This window comes from Brienomyrus brachyistius, chromosome 6 (assembly GCF_023856365.1).
Source record: "Brienomyrus brachyistius isolate T26 chromosome 6, BBRACH_0.4, whole genome shotgun sequence".
NCBI classification, from domain to species: Eukaryota; Metazoa; Chordata; class Actinopteri; order Osteoglossiformes; family Mormyridae; genus Brienomyrus; species Brienomyrus brachyistius.
Genome location: NC_064538.1, coordinates 24779283 through 24802500, shown reverse-complemented (window position 1 = coordinate 24802500; position 23218 = coordinate 24779283). Strand labels below are relative to the sequence as shown.

Sequence of the window (23218 nt, the reverse complement as noted above, 5' to 3'; positions counted from 1 at the left end):
CGTGTGAGAAAGGTAAAAAATTCTTTGTATACTTTTATACACTATAGACCCACACTTCTGCACAATCAGCCTGGGCAAAATATTGACAGCTGTGAAACAGGTTGTTAGAAAGTGCGGTATCTTAATAATATCTTAATAAAATTTTGTGTGCAGAATTATTCATGTTCATCATTGCCAGTAACTGTTCAATAACAGGAGGGGGAGACCTTAAGGAACACAGTACAAGGGTTAATCTCTGTGTTTAGAAACCATTTCAAGCTGTATTATGTACTATAGTTGGAAGTGAATGTTTTAACATTTCACAGTTCAGGCACTAAGGAGGCACATTTAAATATGAAAAAACTAATTTTAATAACAACTTTTGTGACTGAGCTAGTCATGTCTAATAATACTGATATATATTTTTTCTGGATGACTATTTAGACTCTGCAGCCTTTCATTTCTAAGCCTGCTTAAATCATCATAACACCCATTATTACCAAAGCCTTGTTAAGTTGTGTTCATGCCCACTTATACTGAGATTAAAACCAGCCAGAAATGACAATAGCTGGGCAGATATGGGTATTATGGTGATTAAAATCCTTCTTTTAAAAATGAGTTCCCCTCTTTTATCAGAAATTACATATTCATTTCCTGAATAAATCTTTTTGTTTTTGTTCCAATCACATGACCATTTGGCAAAGTCCAGGTAGCGTGTCTCAGGTGCGTGATTGAGGGATATTATTACTTAGTCCTATAGAACAGGTCTGTTCATTTTGTTCACAAAAGTCTGATAAGGAGTTTTATAAGCTGTGTATGTGAACAAGAATTGTTATGGCATTTTGTAACTAAAAACCTGAATCTGCCTTGTTTATCATTGTGTTTTGTTTGGATCAGTCCCTGTTCTGCCCCATATCTTGCTGGCCATCGTGTTTTCCCAGTGGTTCCCTATGTTTGGCAATGTTTGAGGTTGGCTCAAGCTGTGCTGTGAGTGTCCTTGACCATGTCAAACTGTGACTCGTTTAACCTGCCTAATCTGTTTACTCAATAACAAAATCAATTCTACAGGACCCTGCCTGGAAGACAGTTTATAGCCTATATGGTGCAGATGATCGCTATGTTATAGTGCTTGAAAGAGTATAATAAGAAGTACAGCCAGAGATCCAGATTTTATGTAATTGGTTGTGTGAGCAAACTCATTCTTGCTGAGTTTTAATAGACCTAATTTATTTGAACCTGTACTGTTTATTTTGTGGTACCAGATATACCACATGCTGCATTTGATGTTACTATTCTGCTTTAAAAATGAAACTTTTTAATGGTTTCAAACAAGATTTAAATTAATAAAAGAACTGAAATAATGTATTCCTATTATTTTACAACAGTTTCATCATTTTCCATCTATCTATCCATCCATCCATCCATCCATCCATCCATCCATCCATCCATCCATCCATCCATCCATCTGCCTGTCTGTCTGTCTGTCTGTCTATCTGCCTGTCTACCAGTCAATCATCTAAGCAACCTGTAGTACTGGCTGTCACGCCCACACAGGCGAGACCTACAAGGTGTGGGAAGTTAGGGTTAATGAGATGAGGTATAAAGGCAACCTAATCACACCAGTCCAACGCGAAGTATTACGCTAATGTATTCGAGCCTTGCTAAGCACTTTCTTGTCTATCGTCTTATCCTGATTCCTGACCTGATCCGTTTACCTCGTGTTTGTTCCTTACCTATTTTGCCTTCCCTTTCCAGACCCGTTCCCGTACCTGACCTGCCCTCCCTGCCGAGCCCGGCACGTGTCGTCCCCACTTCCCTGTGTGGTCTCGTCCCGTGCCTCTGTGTAGGATTGACTCCCCGGCTATCGACTTACCTGCCCGTCCTTCGACCTCGCCTTTTGCCTGTCCCTTTCTGTGCTGTTGCTTGGCAAGCGCAAATAAACCTTTCGTGGGTTTGCAATTCTGCATCCGAGTCTCTCTGTTCTGGTTACCGTGACACTGGCCTACTGTACTAGGCTTTCCTGCCCTCTGCGGTTCTTTGCAGGTTTTTCTGGGCGAGTGTAAAGGTAGCTCTCACATGCTGGTGTAGGCTGTTGTCACCAGGTTGGTAGAGCAGGTGGAGAGGGAGTGTCATTTGTCGTCCTGTCATCAGTTCGAACGGGGACACTGTGGACTTGTGGGGTGTGGCTCTGATTGCCATGAGCACTAGAGGCAATTTCACATTCCAATCTTTCTGATTGGGTGCCATATTTTTCTTGAGCATGCCGACGACGGTTCGGTTGGTCTGTTCTACTTGGCCGGATGCTGTAGGATGGTGGCTGATGTGAAACTGGGCTTTGATCCCCAACAATTTCCACATGTCCTGCATCACTTCGGTGCCTTGGTCTGAGTTGATTTTCAGTGGAAGGCCAAACCTGGAGAACACATGGTTCATGAGCAGATGTGCCGATGTCTGAGCTGTGTCGTTGGGTGCCGGGAAGCATTCTACCCACTTACTGCACTGACAGGTGACTGTGAGGAAGTATTTGTTTCCATGAGCTGATCATCAAGAGTCCTACCCAGTCAATTTGCAGAGCTGAACACAGGAAATTGATACCCCATTGCTGCAGAGGGGCCTTGTGATTTGGGTTTGCTGGTTGGAATTAGCAGCATACCAGACATCCTTTCACATATTCTGTCACATCCTGTCGCATGTTAGGCTAGTAGGCTACTTGACTAAGTGCCTCATAGGTTGTTTTGGCATTGCGGTGTCCTGCACAGGGTGCATCGTGGGCATACAGTAGCATGACCCCCCTTTGTGCCTGAGGGACCACGAGTTGTGGTGAAGTGTGGGCATCAGGGACATGAAGAGGTACGCCCTCGGCAAGATGAAGAGAGGATAAAGCCATCATCAGGTGATGGAGGTCAGGAAGGGATTCTTGGTCAGTTGTGGAGATCGAGTTCGCAGCGGGGTCTCGGAGGTGATCGCAGACCGTGCTGAGCACAACATCAGTGGGCTGGAGGGAGACGATGTCAGAGTTGGAAACCTGAGGGGAAAGTTCCAACAGTGAAGTCGCTGGCGGCGGGGTGGATGCTCGGCTTTGACTGTGGGTGACAATCTGGACAGCATGGGTGGGTGGGAGGGGACAAAACTCCCATGAGTCACCATGCAGTGCTCCTGCTTTGGCGAGTGCATCCGTGTGCTCATTGTACATCTTGTCCAGTCCTGGGAGTCTGGAATGACTGCTGACCTTCCTCCAATAGATATGCATATTTTGTGCTGTAATCAGAGCATTGCACGTCTTGGTGTTTGACTGGCTTGTAGCCTGATGTCTTGAAGTCATTCTGTGTCCAGTGAGGGAGATGGCACATGAAGCTGAGACGTGCATAGCTGGAGTCTTTGCAGATCAGCAGGTTCTCTATTCCAAGTTCGGAGGCCCCCTCTCGGGCGATTAAGATTGCTGCCAGCTCCGCATACTGCGATGTGTGAGGACAGAGCCTGAGCTGTTGTGGTGGGACATGGTCGTCGTTGAGCCCCCGAATGCTTGCTCTAGCTTTCACGTTCCCCTGATGTTTGAATGCGCACCCATCTACATAAATGGTGATCATGTCTTGACAGACATTTTCGTCAACATAGCAGTGTTGTGACGGTTCCATTGGCATTGGCATGTCCAAAATGCTGGGTGCTGCTGGTCCCTCCCGAGAATAGTAGTGGCAGCTGGGTGACTGTACTGTGTCAGGCTGGGCAGTTATAGCATGGATTGTCAGGTGTTGGTCGTCAACGAGCTCCATGTGACATACAGTCCCTTTTGTCACTGGAGATTTTTCTACCCCCATGGTCATTACCACATCTGTGACTTCCATGCCTTGGAGCCATATGCCTTTCCTGATCTTGGGGCTGAAGGATCCCAGGGTTGGGTCCAGCCTACACAGGAAGGAGTCATGGTGCTGGCATGGGTCTCTCGTGTCACAACACTGATCTCCAGCTGGGTACTCTCCATGGTGTGGAGTGAGGTCTGAGGAGGCAGCCAGGGTTTGACATTCCCGTGTGGCTGAATCCGGTGTCCACAGTGGCAGTGGTTCTTTAACTTGAGCCCAAATTTTCAGATGTTGGAAGTCTAACAACGGCTCGAACCGGTTCAGCAAATCTTTCCCAATGAGGAGAGGAATGGACTCAAGTTAGGAAATGTATACAGGGTGCATTACATTCATGGGACTGATGGACTAATGGAGGGGTATCATGTGATCCATCCTGGTGCCCACTGGTGAATATGCCTGCACGTCCAAAGAGCATTTCCTCGGCTGGAGGGTTTTGTTCTTCTGGGCGGCTAGGTGCTGCACATGGCGGAAGAGACTGGACGACATGAGGTTGATGTCTGCTGCAGTGTCAATGAGGGCCTCCAGGGTGAGAACATCTTCCAGGGTGATGGAGACGTAGAATTTCTTGGCTACCCCCCTTTCCACCAGGTCACCCAGAAGCTGTGGCACAAGGGCCTGGCCAGGAATTGGTGAGGCATCACCACAGTATTGTTGGTGCTCTTCTGAGTCACGGCACACAACCAGGACACCGTTGTCAGGTGCTGGTGGGGCCTCATCCCCTTGATCGAGCTCTGCGTTGGTGACGGCAACATCAGGTGCTCTTACCAGGCCTGAGTCGGCAGCTCTTTCTAGTTCAGGTGGGACTTCTTCAGTTGTTCCAAAATCTCTGGTAGGGAAGGCCAATGGCTGTTGAGTGTTATTTGGGGCTGACATCCAAGGAAGTCCATGGGCATTGTCTGGTTTGGGTTCTAGTGAGGATTGTGGGATCCTGCGTGTTTTGTGCTTCCGTCCTAGTCATTTTGGATTTTTCTTCCGAAAGTCCTCTTGACCCTTGAGGGGATGCTGAGCAAAGAAATCACGGAGCAATTGGAGTAGAACCCATTCATCTTTCTCCCTGGTTTGTCCAGGATTCAAGTCTGGTTCGTAACTTTTCCTCCTGTCTTGCCAGTTCCGTGGTCGATTCCGTCGGGAACTTGGTGGAGAGCTTGGATTAGAGAACTGGCTTCCTAGCTGATCTCCCCGTTTGTTCCAAGGCTCCATTGGTCTTGGTTTCCCTTTGTTAAGAGAGCGCTGTGTCTCCCACCAGTCCGGCCGGGTCTTCGACTGCTGTGGAGGCGGACTAGGGTAACGCTCACTGTGGCTTGCTGCTCTCCAACCTCGGTCGTGGATTGGTGGTTGCCGATGAGGGTGGCCACCTTCCAATGCCATGTTGGAGTCTGTAATACCAAGATTTAGCACTGCCATCACTTTAGTTGCTTTCTCGGCTGCTGCTCTTTGTTTGTGGTATGCCTTGATTGCAAGGTCTCGCAGTTGTTGACTTGTCATGGTGTGCGGACAAGCCATGAGCCCAAGGTAGTGATTTAAGGTTGGGTGGAGATTACGAAGGAAGAGAGCCTTGAAGGTCACATCTTCTTCCATGTCTGGCTCATTCTTGGACCCAAAATGCCCAACGAAGGCAATTGTAGTAGGCTTGGGGAGTCTCTTGTCTGCTCTGTTTGACATCCAAGGCGACGCCGATACCTTGTTTCGACTCAGGATCAGCAAACTCTCGAATCAGTGCTTCGTGTAGCAGCTTGGAGTCGGCCTTGATTCGACTGGGCTGTCCATCCAGGAAGCTGTGGACCTTCAGGCTGGATGTGATCCTGATGAGGTAGACTCTGTCCTCATTAGTCACACTGTCCAGTCTTTGGAGGTAGAAGTCGATGTCTTGGAGGTAGGTATGAATGTCATGGCCCCCCATGGGGTTAGGCGTAAACATGTCGATATTCCAAGCTACTTTATCAAGCTCCTTTGTGATAACCTGGTGTTGGTATCGCTTCAGTAGACCTGTTTCATCTGGGGTGCCTTCTTTGAGAGAGACCTTCCAGGCTCTTGGCACCTCAAGGTCCTGTGGTGGACAAGGAGGTACCTTGTCCCAATGAGAGCTCCCTTGAGCGCGGTCTGAGTGCCTTGGGGGAGACAGCGCTGTCAGAGAGGAAATCGATGCCATAACAGAATTGTAGGGGGCTCCGAATTCTGACTTCCCCTCATATGCTTGCTTCAGTTCCTTTCTCACCCGTTCAATTTCTTCTGCGTCAGCCTGATGTTTCATTCTGGCATTGGTGAGCTGTTCCTGGGAGCAGATAAGTTGGTGATTCAGCTTGTGCAGGTGTCTCTGTGCCTCAGCCAGATGGTTTTCCAGGGCCTGGATCCGAGTATCCTTGTTCTTGAGCTCTGTGTGGGCTCTGTCCAACAGTGTTTCAGCCTGGTCCAGTCTGGCTTCGAGATTCTCTCTGGTGGCTCTGGCTTGCTATTCCCGCTGGTCAGCTTCAGCTCTGAGCTCTTCCAGGGTGCATTGGAACCTTTTACTTGTTTGAGGCATCTCGCCTTCTTCTGTCTCCTCCTCCTCATGGGACGGAGACCTTCTTTGTTGGAGTTCTTGCTCAAAGTTCTCAATGCGATGTTGAGCTTGGGCCGCATCTCGCTGTGTCTCAGCCAGAAGTTGTTGTGTGTCTCTGTCCTGCTGTTGGAGTGCTTGCACCCTTTGCTGGAGATGGGACGTTTCCTCTTCATTTATCTTCAGCCTGGCTAGAAGTTTGTGTGCAAGGGAGCCAAGTACTTTGGTTAGCCTTTTACTCCCGCATTTCTGAGTGGGTGGCATGGCCATTAGTTCAGCAATGTCGTCCTCATTTTGGTCAGCGGCTTTGGACCGTGTGAGATCAGCATGACTGGGCAGGAAGTCAGAAGTCATAACATCAGGCCAGGTACCCAAATCTTTCCACTGGTTGAGGGGGCTTTCCATGTGGGTCATTGTGACTCGGTCAACTGGAGGGTGGCTGCAGAAATCTGTTACACTCAGGCTGAGTGTTGCCTAGGTGGGTGGCCTGACACCTAAATCTGGGTGAACAAATTAAACCAACAAAATAAAATAAAGTAGAACTGGCAAAATAAACAAACAAAAATTGTTCCCTGGGAGAAGATGTTGCAGGTTAGAACAGTGTGAGTTACTCTAGAGCTTGAGAGATGCACTAGTGAGGGGGAAAGGATAAAGCCTTATCCTGGAAATTGCAGGTCTGTGACTACTGACAGTGTCAGAAGATGTAACCAACACGCTCGTGCGTGTGGTTGCGTAGTGCTGTAGCCTAAATAATACCTGTGATGGGAAAATAATGAGACACATTACTTTTCACAGCAAATGGCTTCCATCGCATTTTATTCTGCGTCATCACACATAAGAGTTAACAACTCTCTATTAATGCACTCTAACAAGCTTTACGTTACAGACATAAGTGCGTTATGATGAAGTTATAAGTTAACACCGTGAACCATCCACTTAATACTGCACAATATGATGCATGCAGCTTTTCAAATGGCGTTACTACTGTTTACATTTCAATAATACTTTTTTTTTCGCGACCGGCACAAAACCCTGCGATTTTTATGTATCCGGAGCTAATCTCCCTGTTCAACCTCCTTCACTAACGCCATGAAAACTTTAGTGCAAAACTCGGTATTACGTAAGTTAAATTTATGCGTTTATCACAAAAACTTTATCAAACTCTTAAACACATATTTACCATTAACATTCACAACCATTTGTACAGAACACACACATTTTAACCAACCTGTGATGGGAAAATAATGAGACACATTACTTTTCACAGCAAATGGCTTCCATCGCATTTTATTCTGCATCTAGCCATTACCCGTCTCCCAATCCCACCACTCTTGGAGCGCCATCTACAGGCCTGGAGACGAAACTATTTTAGTACCTTCGGCACAGCATTAGATCGCACGTAATAATGAACATCACTGTGAGACCAACTTCCCCTTGAAACCAATGTTTTCTCCAGCTGTGATTTTAATGACTAAACAGAATAACAATTTCTATATAATGCGTGTGTGATTCTTTTTTTTTTTTTTTAGTGGTAGTGTTGTATTGTGATGTTTAATTGTGTGTCTGGTACAACACCCTCTACAAAGACAACAGGAGAAGCTGGGAACAGGAAGTGAGAAACAAGAGTTTCAAAAGCAATGGGACTGCATTCAAACGTAGATTACCCCTTGGTTGGGCTCTGTTGAACAACTCCGCTTTGACCAGAAGGGGGACCACTAGCAGGTTCTGCTTTACTTGTCCCTATATGAGGTGTTGCGGTGTTAAGCTGGTGATGCAGGTGGAGAGGTTTGAACGCTGTCAGGTGTCCCTCCTGAACAGGGCACGTCCCACAAGCTCAATCCCAGCCAAGCAGGCCTGAGTCCAGCTCTCCCTCCCCCGATCCCCAGCAATGTCAACTTGGAAGGGGGTGTTCTGTACGCAAAACTGAGACAACCCAGGTAGGACTCAGCTTATCGGCTGCACTACCTGAGGCCTGACTCAACCAAGGTTGGCAAAATCGCCTTTAGGTATCACCCACCCTAGTGAGTGTCCAAGCTAGGGCCGTTCTCAGAACTCACCCTAGACAAGGTCCTGCTCAAAAGTTGTAATGAGCGCCTGAGGTACCTGTCAGCCTTGCCCTTAATGAGTCAGTGGGTGTAGCCGGGCTGGCATGCTTTTGGGCGTTCAATTGCTGAGAACTCCCCTTCGGTTCTGACAAACTGTACGATCGCAAGCAGTGACAGCAGAGCCACAGACAAGCTCAACCAACAGAGAGCGAATGGTAAGCACCTAGCACAGGAAGAGCTCAACCGATTAGGTCCAGAACGACTCCCTGATGTGATTGTGTATGTAACTGGTTGACTGTTGTTAATAGTGGTTGAACTTCTATGCAAGTCACCTTGTTGGGGGAGAGGGAATGAATGAAAGCATAAAATGAAATAAAACCTAAATTAAATCAAGAAGGTAAAACATAAATCAAACCAAATGAATTGTGTTTCTTATTCAATTGTAAACATCAATTAGTTATGCAGCAATAACCTAATTAGATGTTAATGTGTTGTAATCAAATTGATTTAGTTCGTGAAGTTGATTAATGCTTTCAGGCAAGAACCTGTGTGTCAAATTATGCGTGTTGGTATTACCGCAGTTGACCACCAGAGACCCAACTCAGATGTTATTAACCTATATGGCTGACCACTAGAGGTGCAATTTCAATGGAGTGGCGCTGCTATGGCTTGCCACTAGAAGCGTAATTAAGAAATGGAGTGGTAGTTCTATGCCTGACCAATAGAGGCTCAGTGGGGCATTGCTCCTTTTGTGGGGGGGGGGTCCCAGGCAAGTGAGCCTAAGGGGTAGGGTCACTGGTGACCCAGAGAAAAAAACAAATGGCGTCAGGCAGGCCTTCAGGGCTCTGACCTCTAAGTGGTTAGAGTGGCGTTCGCTGACTGCACTCGTAACCAAGGATATAGCTAGGCTGTTGCCGACGCTAGATGAGTTACTTTTCATGCATGCGCAAGCCGCTTGCGGCCTTCTTCTGTGCCTTGCGCAGTTTAACCCCTTAAAACAATTACTGAAGCGAGACAGCGCTCGCGTTACGGCGACGGATCTAAATGGTGAGTGCACTATATCTTGTCGCAAATGGTGCTGAAACCACGGCGGGTCGCAAGCACAGGAGACTCCCAATTTCTAAATGACACACACACTTGGCTCACATCGCAAAGTGGTGTTAAACTTACTTTGTTTAAAGCAGGCACACACATATGAGTCTTTTCTCAGGGAGTACAAGCGAAACAGAATTCAGGTTAGAACCTCGTAACAAGAATTCCTGTTCGCTAATAAAGAGATCTCTACCAGGATATATAGAAACGGAGAAACTCGTCCGAATCGATCCTGGAAACAACGCGCTATATCTGAGAATCTCGTGAGACATTGGGTTAAGGTTTACTGCAGTTTAAAACGAAATAAACTAAAATTAAATAATCAAAAATAAAACAAAATAATATAACTACTAATAACTAGTCGGTCACGAACGAAACGGCTCTCGGAGCCGGCTCCTGCCTGTGACCCAGAGTCAGAGCCGCTTTTTTTCTTCCTCTATTTTTTTTTTTTCCACCCACACGGATTCGTCAGCCACATGATGCGTATGTGCTCTGAGCAGGAGGGGGAGGGGCAGTGCTACGAGGTGCGTTCGACTTGGGTATTAAGTCATCTTGCTCTCGTGAGGTTTTTGTACCATGTGACATGGTCACGGGTGGTGACGTTTTGCAGCACCGGCTGAAGTCGGACACAAAAAAATCTAACCATGATGCATTGCGTTGGGACCAGAATGCATTGCTTTAAGCCAACGCTGCAAACGGCTGTGTGAAGTTGAACGCACCCATAGACAAATACAGCAATCGCACGCACAGACAGAAAAACAGCGGGGAAGGAGGTGCGCGACAAAAACGGAGTAAAATTTGGATACATTTCAATTACATTGATAATACACAAAGGCAGGGTGTAGAACGCGCAATGGGAGAATTCCCATCACTACTAATAACAGAAATAAAAATAACTATAATAAGGCCGTATGATCCCGCTTAAATGCCTTCAGATTGCCCTGAGTGCGATTGATCCTCAACTTTTGCAACCAGTTCACTGCAGTAGCGCTTATTCAACTGTACGTTCGGTAAAAAAAGTTTAAATTGTGTGCTCACAATAAGTTTAAACCTTGTGCCCGCATTCTCCACCAATAAATGTAGGAATTATTGGCTCAGGTAAATTTTAATATCTCCACCAATATATTTTGAAATTAATTAACTTGATTAATTATTATTTAATGCTGATTATTAACCAATTGTTATGCCAAATGATCAGCTCCTCCAAACTCAATTGCGAATCCCCGTGAGTCTGTTAATGTGAGACTTAAATGGGATTCATTAATAACCAGTATCGCTCAATAACCTGGGTTAGAAGGCTCGTCCAGCGAGCTGCGTCAGCAGGTAATGTAAACGATCGGTAGTAAAGCTCCCCTCACGGCCGATGAGAGAGAGTCTCGCGATATTTCAGGCGAGTTTGAGGTTTCAGAGCGTAGTAGCCAGATCGCACAGAGGCAGGGACAAATGATTTAAATTGATTTAAAATGAGTAACCTAAAAAGGGAAAAACTGTTCTGCAAAGCAAGAAGCAACCCTAAAGTAATATAGCAGGTGAATAGGACAGTTTACGTTGTTAGAAATGAAAGGAAGTTGGTTTATTTGGCTGCAGGAAAGGGGGGGGGGTCTTGGTAGTTGGTTGCAGTGGCTGATGAGCTGATGGGTGATGGCACTCAGGGAGGCGCTGTGTTTGCAGCGGTTGTTGGAGTGGAGCCCCTCTGATTCTCTCTCCTGGTGAATCTTGGGCTTGGTTGCAGTTCTCTGTCCAGCTGGGCCTTCGCTGGCAGGCTTCAGGAGGGCTTCTTGTGGGCTTCTCTTCTCTTGGGCTGATGTTCTCTGCCTCTCTTTGGGCTGATGGTCTTTTGTTTTCTCCTCCCTTCTGTTTTTCCTCTCCTGGCTTTGTTCTGAGGTGCCAGGTTTTATAGTGTACAGTTCGTGAATAGGAGTGACCAGGAATTCCACACTATGGACCAATGGCTGACCATCCATTTGGTGGGCTTTCGGAAGGGGGTCTGTATCAGTCCTTTTGAGATTTATGACCAGACTGATTTCCCTTGTATTGATGATTTTCGTTAGACTGGTGTAACTTTTGATATATTCACTTTCGTGGTAACCACTGACCAGATTTGGAAACTGAAGTGATTTTCCATCGGTTTGATACCAAACATGCCATACCAGCCTAGCGGTTCACACTGAATACCATCTGTAATGATTAATTAATGATTACTTATATTATGTCATTATATTATGCTATATTATTCACACCAGTACCTGGTCCAGGTGGTCTAGGTTGCACCTCAATCAGAGGTTACCCTTTATACAGACATTATATGACATATTCTCATTCCAACAGCACATCTTACCCTTAGACAGGCATGGTAGAATACAAAGATCAGATAAGGGCTGCTGAGGAATATGGAAAAGAAAAGGGGGGGGAGGTTAGTCAGTCAAAGAAAAAGAGTCTTTGAAAGTTAGGACACATTACAAACATAACCTGTCTGTATATTGAGACTAGTAGTCATGAGTAAATAAATATACAGATATACAACAGCCAAACTTAAAAGAAACTTTCTTTAGGGTGTTGGGTGAGTGGTATGTAAGGCAGGATGTCTGGGGAGGGGGTTGTGTGCCAAGTCGAGGGACCCCTGTCCTTGAGGTCCACTCTGCTGTCTGTAGGTCGTTAAAACTTTGAGCAATAAAAGTTGGAGTGCTGGCCTCCATTGTTATCTGTGTGTGTTTAAGTGTGTCCCTGTGTGTGGGGTCACGAACCCCCCTTTGAGGCCTAGGCCAATGTGTGCCTCTCGTACCAGGGTAGGCCTTGTCTCACGCCACCTGGAATTTAAGCTCTGTGATATGTGCATGTGTGATCCTACATATCCCCCCTTTCGGCTGATTATGGCATTGCCATCATTCAGGCGACGGACGTTGAAACAGGATCATCCACATGCGACGAGGCACATGAAACATCTCGTTGTTCAGCACTCTGGGTGGTATAGTGACAGGATGGACGGGAGACAAGTGCAGGGGCTGGAGCCTGTCTCCTGGGGGCTTTGAGCATGCTGAGGCAATCCAGGAAGATCATGAGCAGAAGCTGGGGTCAGAGTTGGGGGGCGGTTTATATTCCCTGGCCTGCTCGTCGTCATGTGAATGATAGGAGCGTCCGTCTGTCTTTTTCGTTTTTAAAAGAAGCAAACTTGTTATTAAGCTACATCCAGAAAAGACGCTACACACTGAATACAGTACAGCTGCAGGCTGCACACGACATCTGCTCCTAACGGGACAGTGTGAAACAATGAAGCGGAGCTGCAGTGATATTTCATTTTGCGTTGCCCGGTTCGTTTGATATGGGCATTTTAACGCTACTGTTTCGATGAGTGATTAGGTCACGCTGACGTTTCTCTGCGGTCCCTCACAAGCTTTGGGTCACGTAGACTTCTGCGTCACATGGAAAATGTTGTACTGACACGTTTTGACTTGAAATGATGCTGTGCAGTTTACGTCGTTATACCGCACCAAGGTTGAATCCTTATAATAGTAATGGGTGGAGTGGGGCTCCTGTCACCCCCAATTTGAGCTGAATTAACTCCCTGTAATGCAGCTTCGCCCCAAAAAGCATGTGATTGGTCAAATGAGGTCTGCAAATTGCTCATAGTGTCTGCACTGTTAATGATTCATAATAATGATGCAGCTAATACGCTACATCATGGCCATGTGGTTTCGGCTGATGTCAGAACGTAAAGCCCCTCCCACTGGACTAGTCAGGAAAGATGAAAACCTAAAGACTCAGATTTAGGAGCACAGGAGTGACGGTGGGATAGGAGCAGCCGCAGCAGAATTGGCATCTCACCGGGATGGCTTTTTCCGGAAGCTGGGCGCTCTCCTCCAGACGCTTGCTTCTCACATGGCTGCTGTCTGTGCACACTGAACAATCCATGTGGCAATTTGCTCAGACTTTTTATTTTCATCCAAGACCGTGTTACAGAATCCTATTTTAAAAACAGATTTTAAAAGCAATTGTCAACTGTTCCAGCTGCAAAAATTCCTAAAAAAATGTGCAATGTCTTTTATAGTATCAGTAAAGAATGCAAATTCTTTATGATTCACTCTCTGATATGCTTATCTACTTCTGGAAGTGCAGAGAGACTCCCTGGGTGGGCTGCTGGTCTGTTTTAGGGTTCATCCATTTGGATATCGATTCAGTTCTATAGATTACCTATTACAAAGCACACAAGCACAGCCAACAAAAATCCTGGGCTCCATGAATTTACTTATTTATGGAGGTCAGGTGACAAAGAGAAGAAGTTGCAGAAGCCCTCAACTGCACAAGACAAATCTAGCTGTACCCTTCAAATCCTAGTCCTACACCTCCTTCACACTGGCCAAACCCCAGTGTAGCTCTCCTTCAAACTGGCCAAACCCCAGTGTAGCTCTTCCTTCAAAGTGGACAAACCCCAGTGTAGCTCCTCCTTCAAACTGGACAAACCCCAGTGTAGCTCTTCCTTCAAACTGGACAAACCCCAGTGTAGCTCCTCCTTCAAACTGGACAAACCCCAGTGTAGCTCCTCCTTCAAACTGGCCAAACCCCAGTGTAGCTCTTCCTTCAAACTGGCCAAACCCCAGTGTAGCTCCCCCTTCAAACTGGCCAAACCCCAGTGTAGCTCCTCCTTCAAACTGGACAAACCCCAGTGTAGCTCCTCCTTAAAACTGGTCAAATCCCAGTACAGCACCTCTTTCAAAGTAACCAAAGTAACCACAGTACAGCACCCCGGCTCTGTTTGTGAAAAATTGTGGTGTGTCCGCATTTCTGCAGTCAGTGTACCGTTCTAGCTTTGCTGTATCTGGTTTAAATAAAAATGTAAATGAAACGGTCTTGAGCCTTTCGGATGCGGCTCTGAAGGAATCTGAGCTGCCATGTTTGCTCCTGTTGCTGCACAGCATGTTTCAGAAGCCAGCAAATTTGTTTCTGTAACACTGTTTCATGGTCGCGACAGGTCCTTCTCCCAGATTTAATCACAGGAGCCTGGCTCTAAATCACCCCGCAAAATCCTTTTGTCGGGCTTGTTTTAGGGCTCAGCTACACCCCATGTCCCTTCATCTGCTATTCATCTGCTTCATCTGTCAAGATCTTGTCTCTGATCCACACACTAGGCCTACCATTCAAAAGTTTTAATTATGAAAATGAAATGTTTTTGTTTTGTGAGGTGCTTGTTCATGTATGATGATGTAGTGGCTGCTCTGTTTGATCGTGGTAAACCTTTTCACAAACAATATAAGTGAAGAAGTATGACATTAGATCTAAGGACCAGAGTCAAATAAAGTTAAATAAAATCCATCAAAAACACTTACTCAGTGGAGATTCCAATGTAGCAGGCAGACAACTTTATGGCTTTAATAATGAGTGTATTTAGCAGCTACAATGACAAAAGATATTAAAAACCTATTCATTCTAATGCTAATTTAATAAACATTAACAGATAGCACTTAAGGTGGTTTCGCCTATAGTCTGCTAACACTAACCCGAGAACTAATATCTGAGGAGCGCTCTTCCCAGGATTTGAATTTATTAAATTGGCTTTGTGATGTTGTATTAAGAAATGTTATTCACAATGCAATGTATCGTACATTGGCCCATTCTTTTATATACGGTAAGACGAAGCGGGAAATTCCCAAATTATGATAGCAGACTGTGAATAAATAATATTGCACGAGATACCAGCTATACCGCATTGAATTTCAAGCTCTGCTTTAATTAAGACACACACGATTCTAATCCTCAACGTGGAATATGAAAACAGAATCTCTAAGACTTACTTGCTCCGACATCATGACAGTGTGAATCCCACATCCATTGGTCAATTACCTTCATCTTCTACCAAAGCAAATAGCCAATCGTAGTCAATATATAAAAAAAAACAATCAAAGAAGCGGAGCCATTAGAAACTGTTTCCGCCTCCAAAGTGTCAAAATTCTTCCTGTCGAGCGAGCGAGTGCTGTGCAGACGCGAGCGCGTAGAGGGGATGGGTTTTCAGCACGCGAGCGCACACACGCCCGTGGTTCGACTTTTGGCACTGATTTAACGCCATAGCGGACACTGTACTGTTGTGTGTAGTGTTTGTCGTATTGTATGCTGTGTGGTGTTGGGTTTTGCCGTTTTCTTTGTCACCAGGTGCCTCCTGAGCTGAGAGCTGCGCGTGCCGATCTGACCTTACTATCTGGAGGATAGTCAGCCGCCCCGCCCCCCCAGCAACCTTCTTTGTCTGATTTTAGATATTTGTAATAAAGTGGATTGGATTTTATTTTTACATGCCTCTTTGTTAATGTCCCTTTGCGGGGAGGGTTCGAACTTAACTTTTCACGTTACAGAAGGAACATTAGGGGTTCCTCCTGCCCTTATCAGGAGGTAGCGTAGTCAGAAAGCAGTGTGGGTATTCTGTGCTTTCGGCACCACATGAAAGCACCGAAATGTTTTAAAGAAACTTTAGCGGTATTTTAAAAGAAAAAAAAAGAATCAAGGAATAACCCAGTTAATTCTTGTTTAAATAAATTAACGCAAGAGTGTCGGCTCTTTAAAGAAAATACTGTGTGGCTGTACGCGCAAGCGCTACACGAGAGCGAGCCAGAGAGGAGAGCGCATGCGCTCATTTAAACAAGAATTACCGCGTTATTCTTTGATTCTTGTTGAAATGGTTAGAGCAGTGGTTTTCAACCTGTGGGCCACGACGGTATTGCAGGGGGGCCGCCAATTATTATTAATAGAAATTGTAATATTGTTCATATAATAAAAAATGTCTAGTCAAAATCAAATAAATCATAATTTGATATATAATTAAATAATGAGAAATTAAATAATAAACTGTTACTATGCGTTCACTATTCGAGCTCGCTGATTGGTTTAATAACAACCCGCCAACTTAGACTATCTAAAATAGTTGACGGATTGACGGATTTCTGGATTGATACATTCTCTGAGTATCCTGATCTTTCTGACAAAGCTCTTATGTTTTTGATGCCATTTCCGACAACATACTTATGTGAAGCAGGATTTTCTGCATTGGTGGCACTCAAGACAAAATACCGGAATAAGCTTACCGTCGAGCCTGATCTCCGCTTGCAACTTTCTTCCCTTCAACCCGACATGCAGCGCTTAGTAAATGCTAAACAACACCAACCTTCGCATTAGGTGAGTGACAAAGATTGTTGTTTATAGTTTCATGTCTAATTGTCTTGTAAACAAGTTGAGATTTTTTTTGTGCATGTTATCCATTTAGCTAAATTTGTTTCATGGTTGTTGTTTTAAATTTATTTACATATTGCAGTTCCGTTTCCCTTTAACGTGTCTTTTTTATTATTTTTTTATTATTATTATTTTTTTTTTGCCTGCTCTCGATTTGCGCTTGTCACTCGAGTCTGACTCTTGTCTTGCTTTATCCAGTGCTCCATTTCTCTGCCGGTTTTGACTGCTCGTTTCAACCCCGCTCTGCCTGTTCCCTCTGACGGCTCTTCGGCTCGCTGACGTTCTACCCGCTGCCGACCTCTGCCTGGATTTGGTTTTCCCGTTTTCGAAATGTCAACCCGAACCTGTGGGGGCTTGCTGATCCGTTATGTATATTTTCTGTTTATTCAATACATTACCAGTTTATTCAATAAAGACAAATAACAGCCTTGCTTCCGAGTACTTAGTTAACCCGACACAAAAAGCGGGATCGTTTAAATTCTTTTGCAGTGGGCCGCGGAAAAATATGTGTTTGGCTGTGTGGGCCGTGAGTTAAAAAAGGTTGGAAACCACTGGGTTAGAGCGTTTTACTTATTCACATTGGCAGAAAAGTGCCAGCCCGTTTCAAAATGGCGACACCAGCGGAGCACCTATTTCAAATAAAAACGTTACGGTTATAGGGGTTTAAGTAATGAAGCACTTTTCTGCCAATGTGAATAAATTACTTAAACCCCTATAACCATAACGTTTTTATTTGAAATAGGTGCTCCGCTGGTGTCGCCATTTTGAAACGGTCTGGCCACTTCGGTCCTTTTGGCCTATTTCTTCTAAAAGTTTGCTGTTCAAATGCTTTCTTCAACCTAACACTGATAAATTCCGCTAAAGTTTTTCTTAAACATTTTGGTGCTTTCTTTTAAAATACGCCGTGGCGCTTGTGCCTACTCCTAACACATGGCTGCGGCCGGACGGGTCCCCGCTGGACGTGTATCTTACATTCATCCCGTTATGTTTTATTCCTTAAAAACGTAATTAAAAGTACAACATAAATACACGTAATGTATTTTCATTCTATTAAAGTTTAAAGGCAACCCTTATCACCCAAACCATATGGCCCCCTATCAGCAACACGTAATAGACATTTGGAATATTCCTGACATTTAACATCTACTCGCATTCAATGGAAAACACCTGTGTCTTCATTTTTAATGCTTTATTTACAGTGATTTACATGTTTAAGTAGTACTGATAGTCAATATATGTTTTATGTTCAGGCTTATCCACTACACTTCTTGCATCATTTTCTCCCTTGCCTTGTAGTCCTCCTCCATTGCCTTGTACTCATCCTCTAATCCCTTGCACTCCTCCTCCATTGCCTTGCACTTCTCTGCCATTGCTTTGCACTCCTCCGCCATTGCCTTGTACTCCGCCATTGCCTTGTACTCCGCCATTGTCTTGCTCTCCTCCTCCTCCATTGCCTTGCTCTCCTCCACCATTGCCCTGTACTCCTCCTCTAATCCCTTGCACTTCTCCTCCATTACCTTGTACTCCTCCTCCATCATTGCCTTGCTCTCCTCCTCCTCCATTGTGAAAGTCAAAGCCTTGCTCTCCTCCTCCTCCATTGCCTTGCTCTCCTCCACCATTGCCCTGTACTCCTCCTCCAATCCCTTGCACTTCTCCTCCATTGCCTTGTACTCCTCCTCCATCGCCTTGTACTCCTCCTTCATCATTGCCTTGCTCTCCTCCTCCATCATTGCCTTGCTCTCCTCCTCCATCATTGCCTTTCTCTTCTCCATCATTGCCCTGCACTCCTCCAACAATCCCTTGAACTCCTCCACAAATCCCTTGCACTCCTCCTCCATTGCCTTGCACTCCTCCGCCATTGCCTGGCTCTCCTCCTCCACCACCACCACATGGCTCTCCTCCTCCTCCTCCACCACCACTGCCTGGCTCTCCTCCTCCTCCACCACCACCACTGCCTGGCTCTCCTCCTCCTCCACCACCACTGCCGGGGTCTCCTCCTCCATCACCACCACTGCCTGGCTCTCCTCCCCCATCACCACCACTGCCTGGCTCTCCTCCCCCATCACCACCACTGCCTGGCTCTCCTCCTCCATCACCACCACTGCCTGGCTCTCCTCCTCCATCACCACCACTGCCTGGCTCTCCTCCTCCATCACCACCACTGCCTGGCTCTCCTCCTCCACCACCACTACCTGGCTCTCCTCCACCACCACTGCCTGGCTCTCCTCCTCCTCCACCACCACTGCCTGGCTCTCCTCCTCCTCCACCACCACTGCCTGGCTCTCCTCCTCCTCCTCCACCACCACTGCCTGGCTCTCCTCCTCCATTGCCTTCTTTCCTTTATTTGCGAAAAACTTCTTTAGCCAGCATTTCTTTTTTTTCCCTCCTTTGTCCTTCCTTTTTCTTTCCTCCTTTATTTCTGTACCTTCCCCAGCGTCGTTTGGTACCGCTGGCGGCCTAATACAGTTTAGAAAACACCAGTTCATATTGAGATGTGGTATGGTCAATGTCTGATTTGTTTTGAAGTGGTATTAGTGCCTACAGCTCAATTTATACCTTCAGAATGATGACATCAGAGTTGTCACGGTAACATTCTGTTCTAGAATTCTATTTGAAAAACAACTGTAGGTGCCATATTTGGTCATTGGTTCAATTTTTTTAAATTCTTTGCATTTTTAATATGCTTTATTCAGCTCATATTCTGCAGCATATATTGTATGAATTTCCATATTTACCTTAATTAGTTTACGTGCAGATAATATTCTGTTCTTTCAAACAATGCAGAAACCTACCAAACATTGCCAGGCCGTTCCTGTGCTCACAGAGCGTAGTGAGCTTTACTTTACTCAGGATATTGTGAAAGGTGCTGAACTTAGTGATGGGACAGTTAATACCCAGATTCTGGAGATCACCTCCTCAAAGTGTGGCCCAGCGACTTCAAGCTGGGAATCGGGGCTTGCTAAGTTTATGCAATATCACGTGACCGATGACTTCCGATTCATCCTGAGGTGTAAGAGGCTTCGAATCCTGTTGGCTCTTCAAAACTTTTATATAAGTGAGATGATTCTAACTAGCAATGGTAGTGGAGGCCAGTTTTTAACCAAAGAACCAGCCGCCAGGTGATGGGTCACAGCAAGGAGGGGTATTGGGTTGGGTATCAGTGTTTGGGTACATTTAATGGAGGTGAGATAAAACATTTGGTAAGGTTTAGCAGTGTCTGTAATGTCCCTGCATTGTAGGCAGAGCTTTCTGGATAGATTCTGGAAACACACACCCCTGTATTGGACAAATGGATTCAGAAAATGGATGGATGGATGGATGGAATGCAGTGTTTTTCATGTGTTTTCATGAGTGGAAGTGAACTTTTACAGAACTGAGTATTTCAGTAAGTAGGAGAAAAATCCATTTTTGATTAATCTTATTGCCTGTATTTTTGCCCCTTATTTTGAGCTGTTTTTAATGCTGCACTGTTCAGTTGCAAATGGTAGGTCCCTGTGAATCCCATCTTCGCATGTTAGAAAGGCTCTTGTAGCTTTAAGGAACACCGGTGCGTGCAAAGGACTGTGGGTGCATGCAGACGAGAGCGCGCGGGAAAGCCTGAAGGAATAGGTAGCACGTCGGCGAGCTGCAGTTTATGTATAGCTAGTTTAGTTGTTCCTCACAGTAAATACAGTCCCTGGTTTTTATGTTTGCGTCACTGACGAATGTAAGTACTAAGTTTATTGATTATAAGTCATAAGTGACGCTGTACTAATTTAGTTTACTTAATTGTGCGGGTAGGTTAACGTGACCTAGCTTAGGTACTGTTATAATTATCGCTGACGAGTGTTCCGTTGTATACCTCGGAAAGATATTTGCGTTTATTTCCCGTCCAATCATTCCCTCTAATACGAATTGCTGCTAATGTAATGTATTGTTGTGGGTATAGCCAAACTTATCAATGTTAAGGCGATATGGTACAATTATGCATCATGTTAGTGTATTATGGTAATAACCATTGTAAGCACTGTGGTAATTTGTTTTTCCTGTTTATTTGTTATAGAACCATACATAAATACAAACTTACTTACCAACCCACTTCGTCTGAGTGTGCACCCAACTGACCTCAAGTAAGATAAGCCAGAATAAAACTAATTGTTCCCCCCTCCTGATTGAGAACGTGTGTCTGTTGAAATACGGTCAGCAGCCCCCCCCCCCCCCCCCATCTTGTCTATCCTGAATCTTGACTGATATCCCACAGGGAGTACTACCCTCCTGCAGCAACCCCTTACAGTTTCCCAGGGGAGTCTGGCCCCCCTTTCCCACACCGCATCAGATTTTTCAGTTTCATTCATTTCTCAGTTTATGGGTTATGCGTATGAGCCTGTGTAAAATACACATTTTTTGCAAACTCCAGCCTGGCTCTTCCCTGTTTCTCATTGATGAAGGGCTTCTTCCTTGCTTTATGGGTCTTCACCGCTGCTTCTAGGCGCCTGTCCCACCAGTACACTTCACACTTAATGTTTTCCATTCCTTTTGAAGGTCACTTGAGGTCATCCTCCGATTTGTTTGACACTGACGGATAAGTTGATGGTCATCTCTGGCATTAGAGGGTTGCTTCTGCTCTCTACCTGGCTGGTTTTTGATTTTTCCCAGTGTCTCCTGCTTCTTCACCCTGTTCTTGTGTACTGCGGTCTTAGAAACTCATGAGCATAGAAGCAACCTGCCTCACAGTGTAGCCGTCCTCCAGCAGAACCAGGATTAAACCAGTATTTAACAATGCAGATTTTTAAAAAGTATATAGAGTGGTCTCTCAATTTTTTACAGAGCTGTGTATTGTTTATATGTATTTATTTTATGTTATGGCTGCATGTTTGAACCTGGGACCAGTTTTCAAATGGAGTCTTTTTCAGAGTACTACATTCACACCCCCAAAACCTTCATATCCCAAATACTGCATCATGAAAGCTGAAAATTGGTAGGTTTATGCTGGTGAAATAATGAAGATAGATGCTGCTACTTTTAAATCATCCACAAGGTTGTTTATTGAAATGGTTTATTGAAAGGCATCTAACAATTTCAAACACATATGGAGATATAATAGACATTCGCCTCAGAATTATTTTTCTGTTGTGTAATTTTATCTTTAACGTGACCTTATTAAATTTGTTCCCCGAAGTAATAATTTCATCCCAAACCCGAGTGCTTTTGCACGCTGGTTATATCTGCTGTTAGTGTCCTAACAGCATTTTCTACCCAGGGAGTCTGATCGAAACCCAAAATCAAGCTGCTGCTGTGAGCTCCTGCTGAGCACCCTGCTCGGAGGCATGTAGACTCGACGGACGCTATGGAGTGTTCCAGTGACCGCCCACTAATACATATATGCTAGACTCGACCCTCGCCGTACCGTACATCAGACAAAGCAAAAAAGCATAACACAGTGAGGTGAACAGTGATTTCTGTCATCTATATTCTTGTCCTCAGTAGGCGTTATGATGCTGACATGTCACTGAACGTGTCAGCCAATGTAGTCCATATCTGGTTTGATATCTTACTCCTGGGGATACCTGCATTTCTAGGGACACATTGAACTGCTCATAGACTTTTCACATTTCCCTTCGTCTTCATCAAATAGTTTCTCAATTGGATTTCTACAGAAGTTCAGAAGAGCAGGCCTTGATTTCTTTGGACAACCTGTGCTTAAAGCATGTGACTGGACATTATTATTCTTAGACGGAGAAATATGTGTCTTCTCTGTTCATTCCCAGAATAAGGAGTGAAATACAGGCAATCTACAGCCCAAGGAAGGCAGACAACCGCCTCTATCTGATTATATGGTCGGTAAGATCAGTTTCCTGGTGAACTCAGTGACTGGAGATTGCAGGAGGAGGTGTGTCCAAGCAACTAGACAAGGCAGGACCAATCAGATGTCTTGGTCCTGCCTCCACTAGTTGCTTGGACACACCCCCTCTACAATCTGATTGGTAATCTCTCTGAACCAATCACGTTTTGTTCTGCCCTCAGAGGATTTTTGTGTAAAATATAAGCATACCATGAGTATACTTTGCTTTTTTATTCCTTATTTGTTGTGTTTAGTTTGTTTTTATTTTATATGATTTGTGTCTAGACTGTGCCAACATCTCCCATGTATTAAAACATTTTACAGGACTTCTGCTGATTGCACTCATTTTCACAGCTGTGCAAATATTGGTTTGATTGGCCTGTTGGTGCATAAGTGTGCATGCTGTTGAGGTATATTTTACAGGACAGTTAAAGCATTTCTTTTGTACCCAGTTGTTAATTCTTCATTGTGCATCTGCAGTTTTGTAAATAAGTGTCAGTGTTTGACAGCTTTGCCTGTGCAATCAAAAACTACTGAGAAAGTCTTCTGAGAAAAACTTATTTTGGACTATTGTCTATATGGCTTAAAAGTACAAGGTCATGCATCTATCTCATCCGTGCGATTTAGCAAAGGCACAGTGCGGGAAGTGTAACTCTCATTGCTGTCAGTGCTTTGAGCA

General features: G+C 45.0%; 1 protein-coding gene across 1 annotated transcript; it reads right to left on the bottom strand.

Moving 5' to 3' along the window:
* Positions 1-17892: 17892 nt before the first annotated feature.
* Positions 17893-19448, bottom strand: LOC125745441 (cilia- and flagella-associated protein 251-like). Its single transcript, XM_049018343.1, has 2 exons — positions 18662-19448; positions 17893-18622 (listed from the first exon to the last, which is right to left on the bottom strand). The coding sequence occupies exons 1-2, from the start codon at positions 19202-19204 to the stop codon at positions 17978-17980; spliced, it is 1188 nt and encodes a 395-aa protein (XP_048874300.1). The 5' UTR covers positions 19205-19448; the 3' UTR covers positions 17893-17977.
* Between the last annotated feature and the right edge of the window lie 3770 nt (positions 19449-23218).

Bases quoted from the DNA above. Each gene is read 5' to 3' on its own strand.
- LOC125745441 (XM_049018343.1), bottom strand. From the start codon at position 19,204: ATGAACTGGTGTTTTCTAAACTGTATTAGGCCGCCAGCGGTACCAAAC. The intron at 18,623-18,661 runs GTGGAGGAGGAG...GTGGTGGAGGAG, and splicing joins AGAGCCAGGCAGTGGTGGTG to GAGGAGGAGAGCCATGTGGT.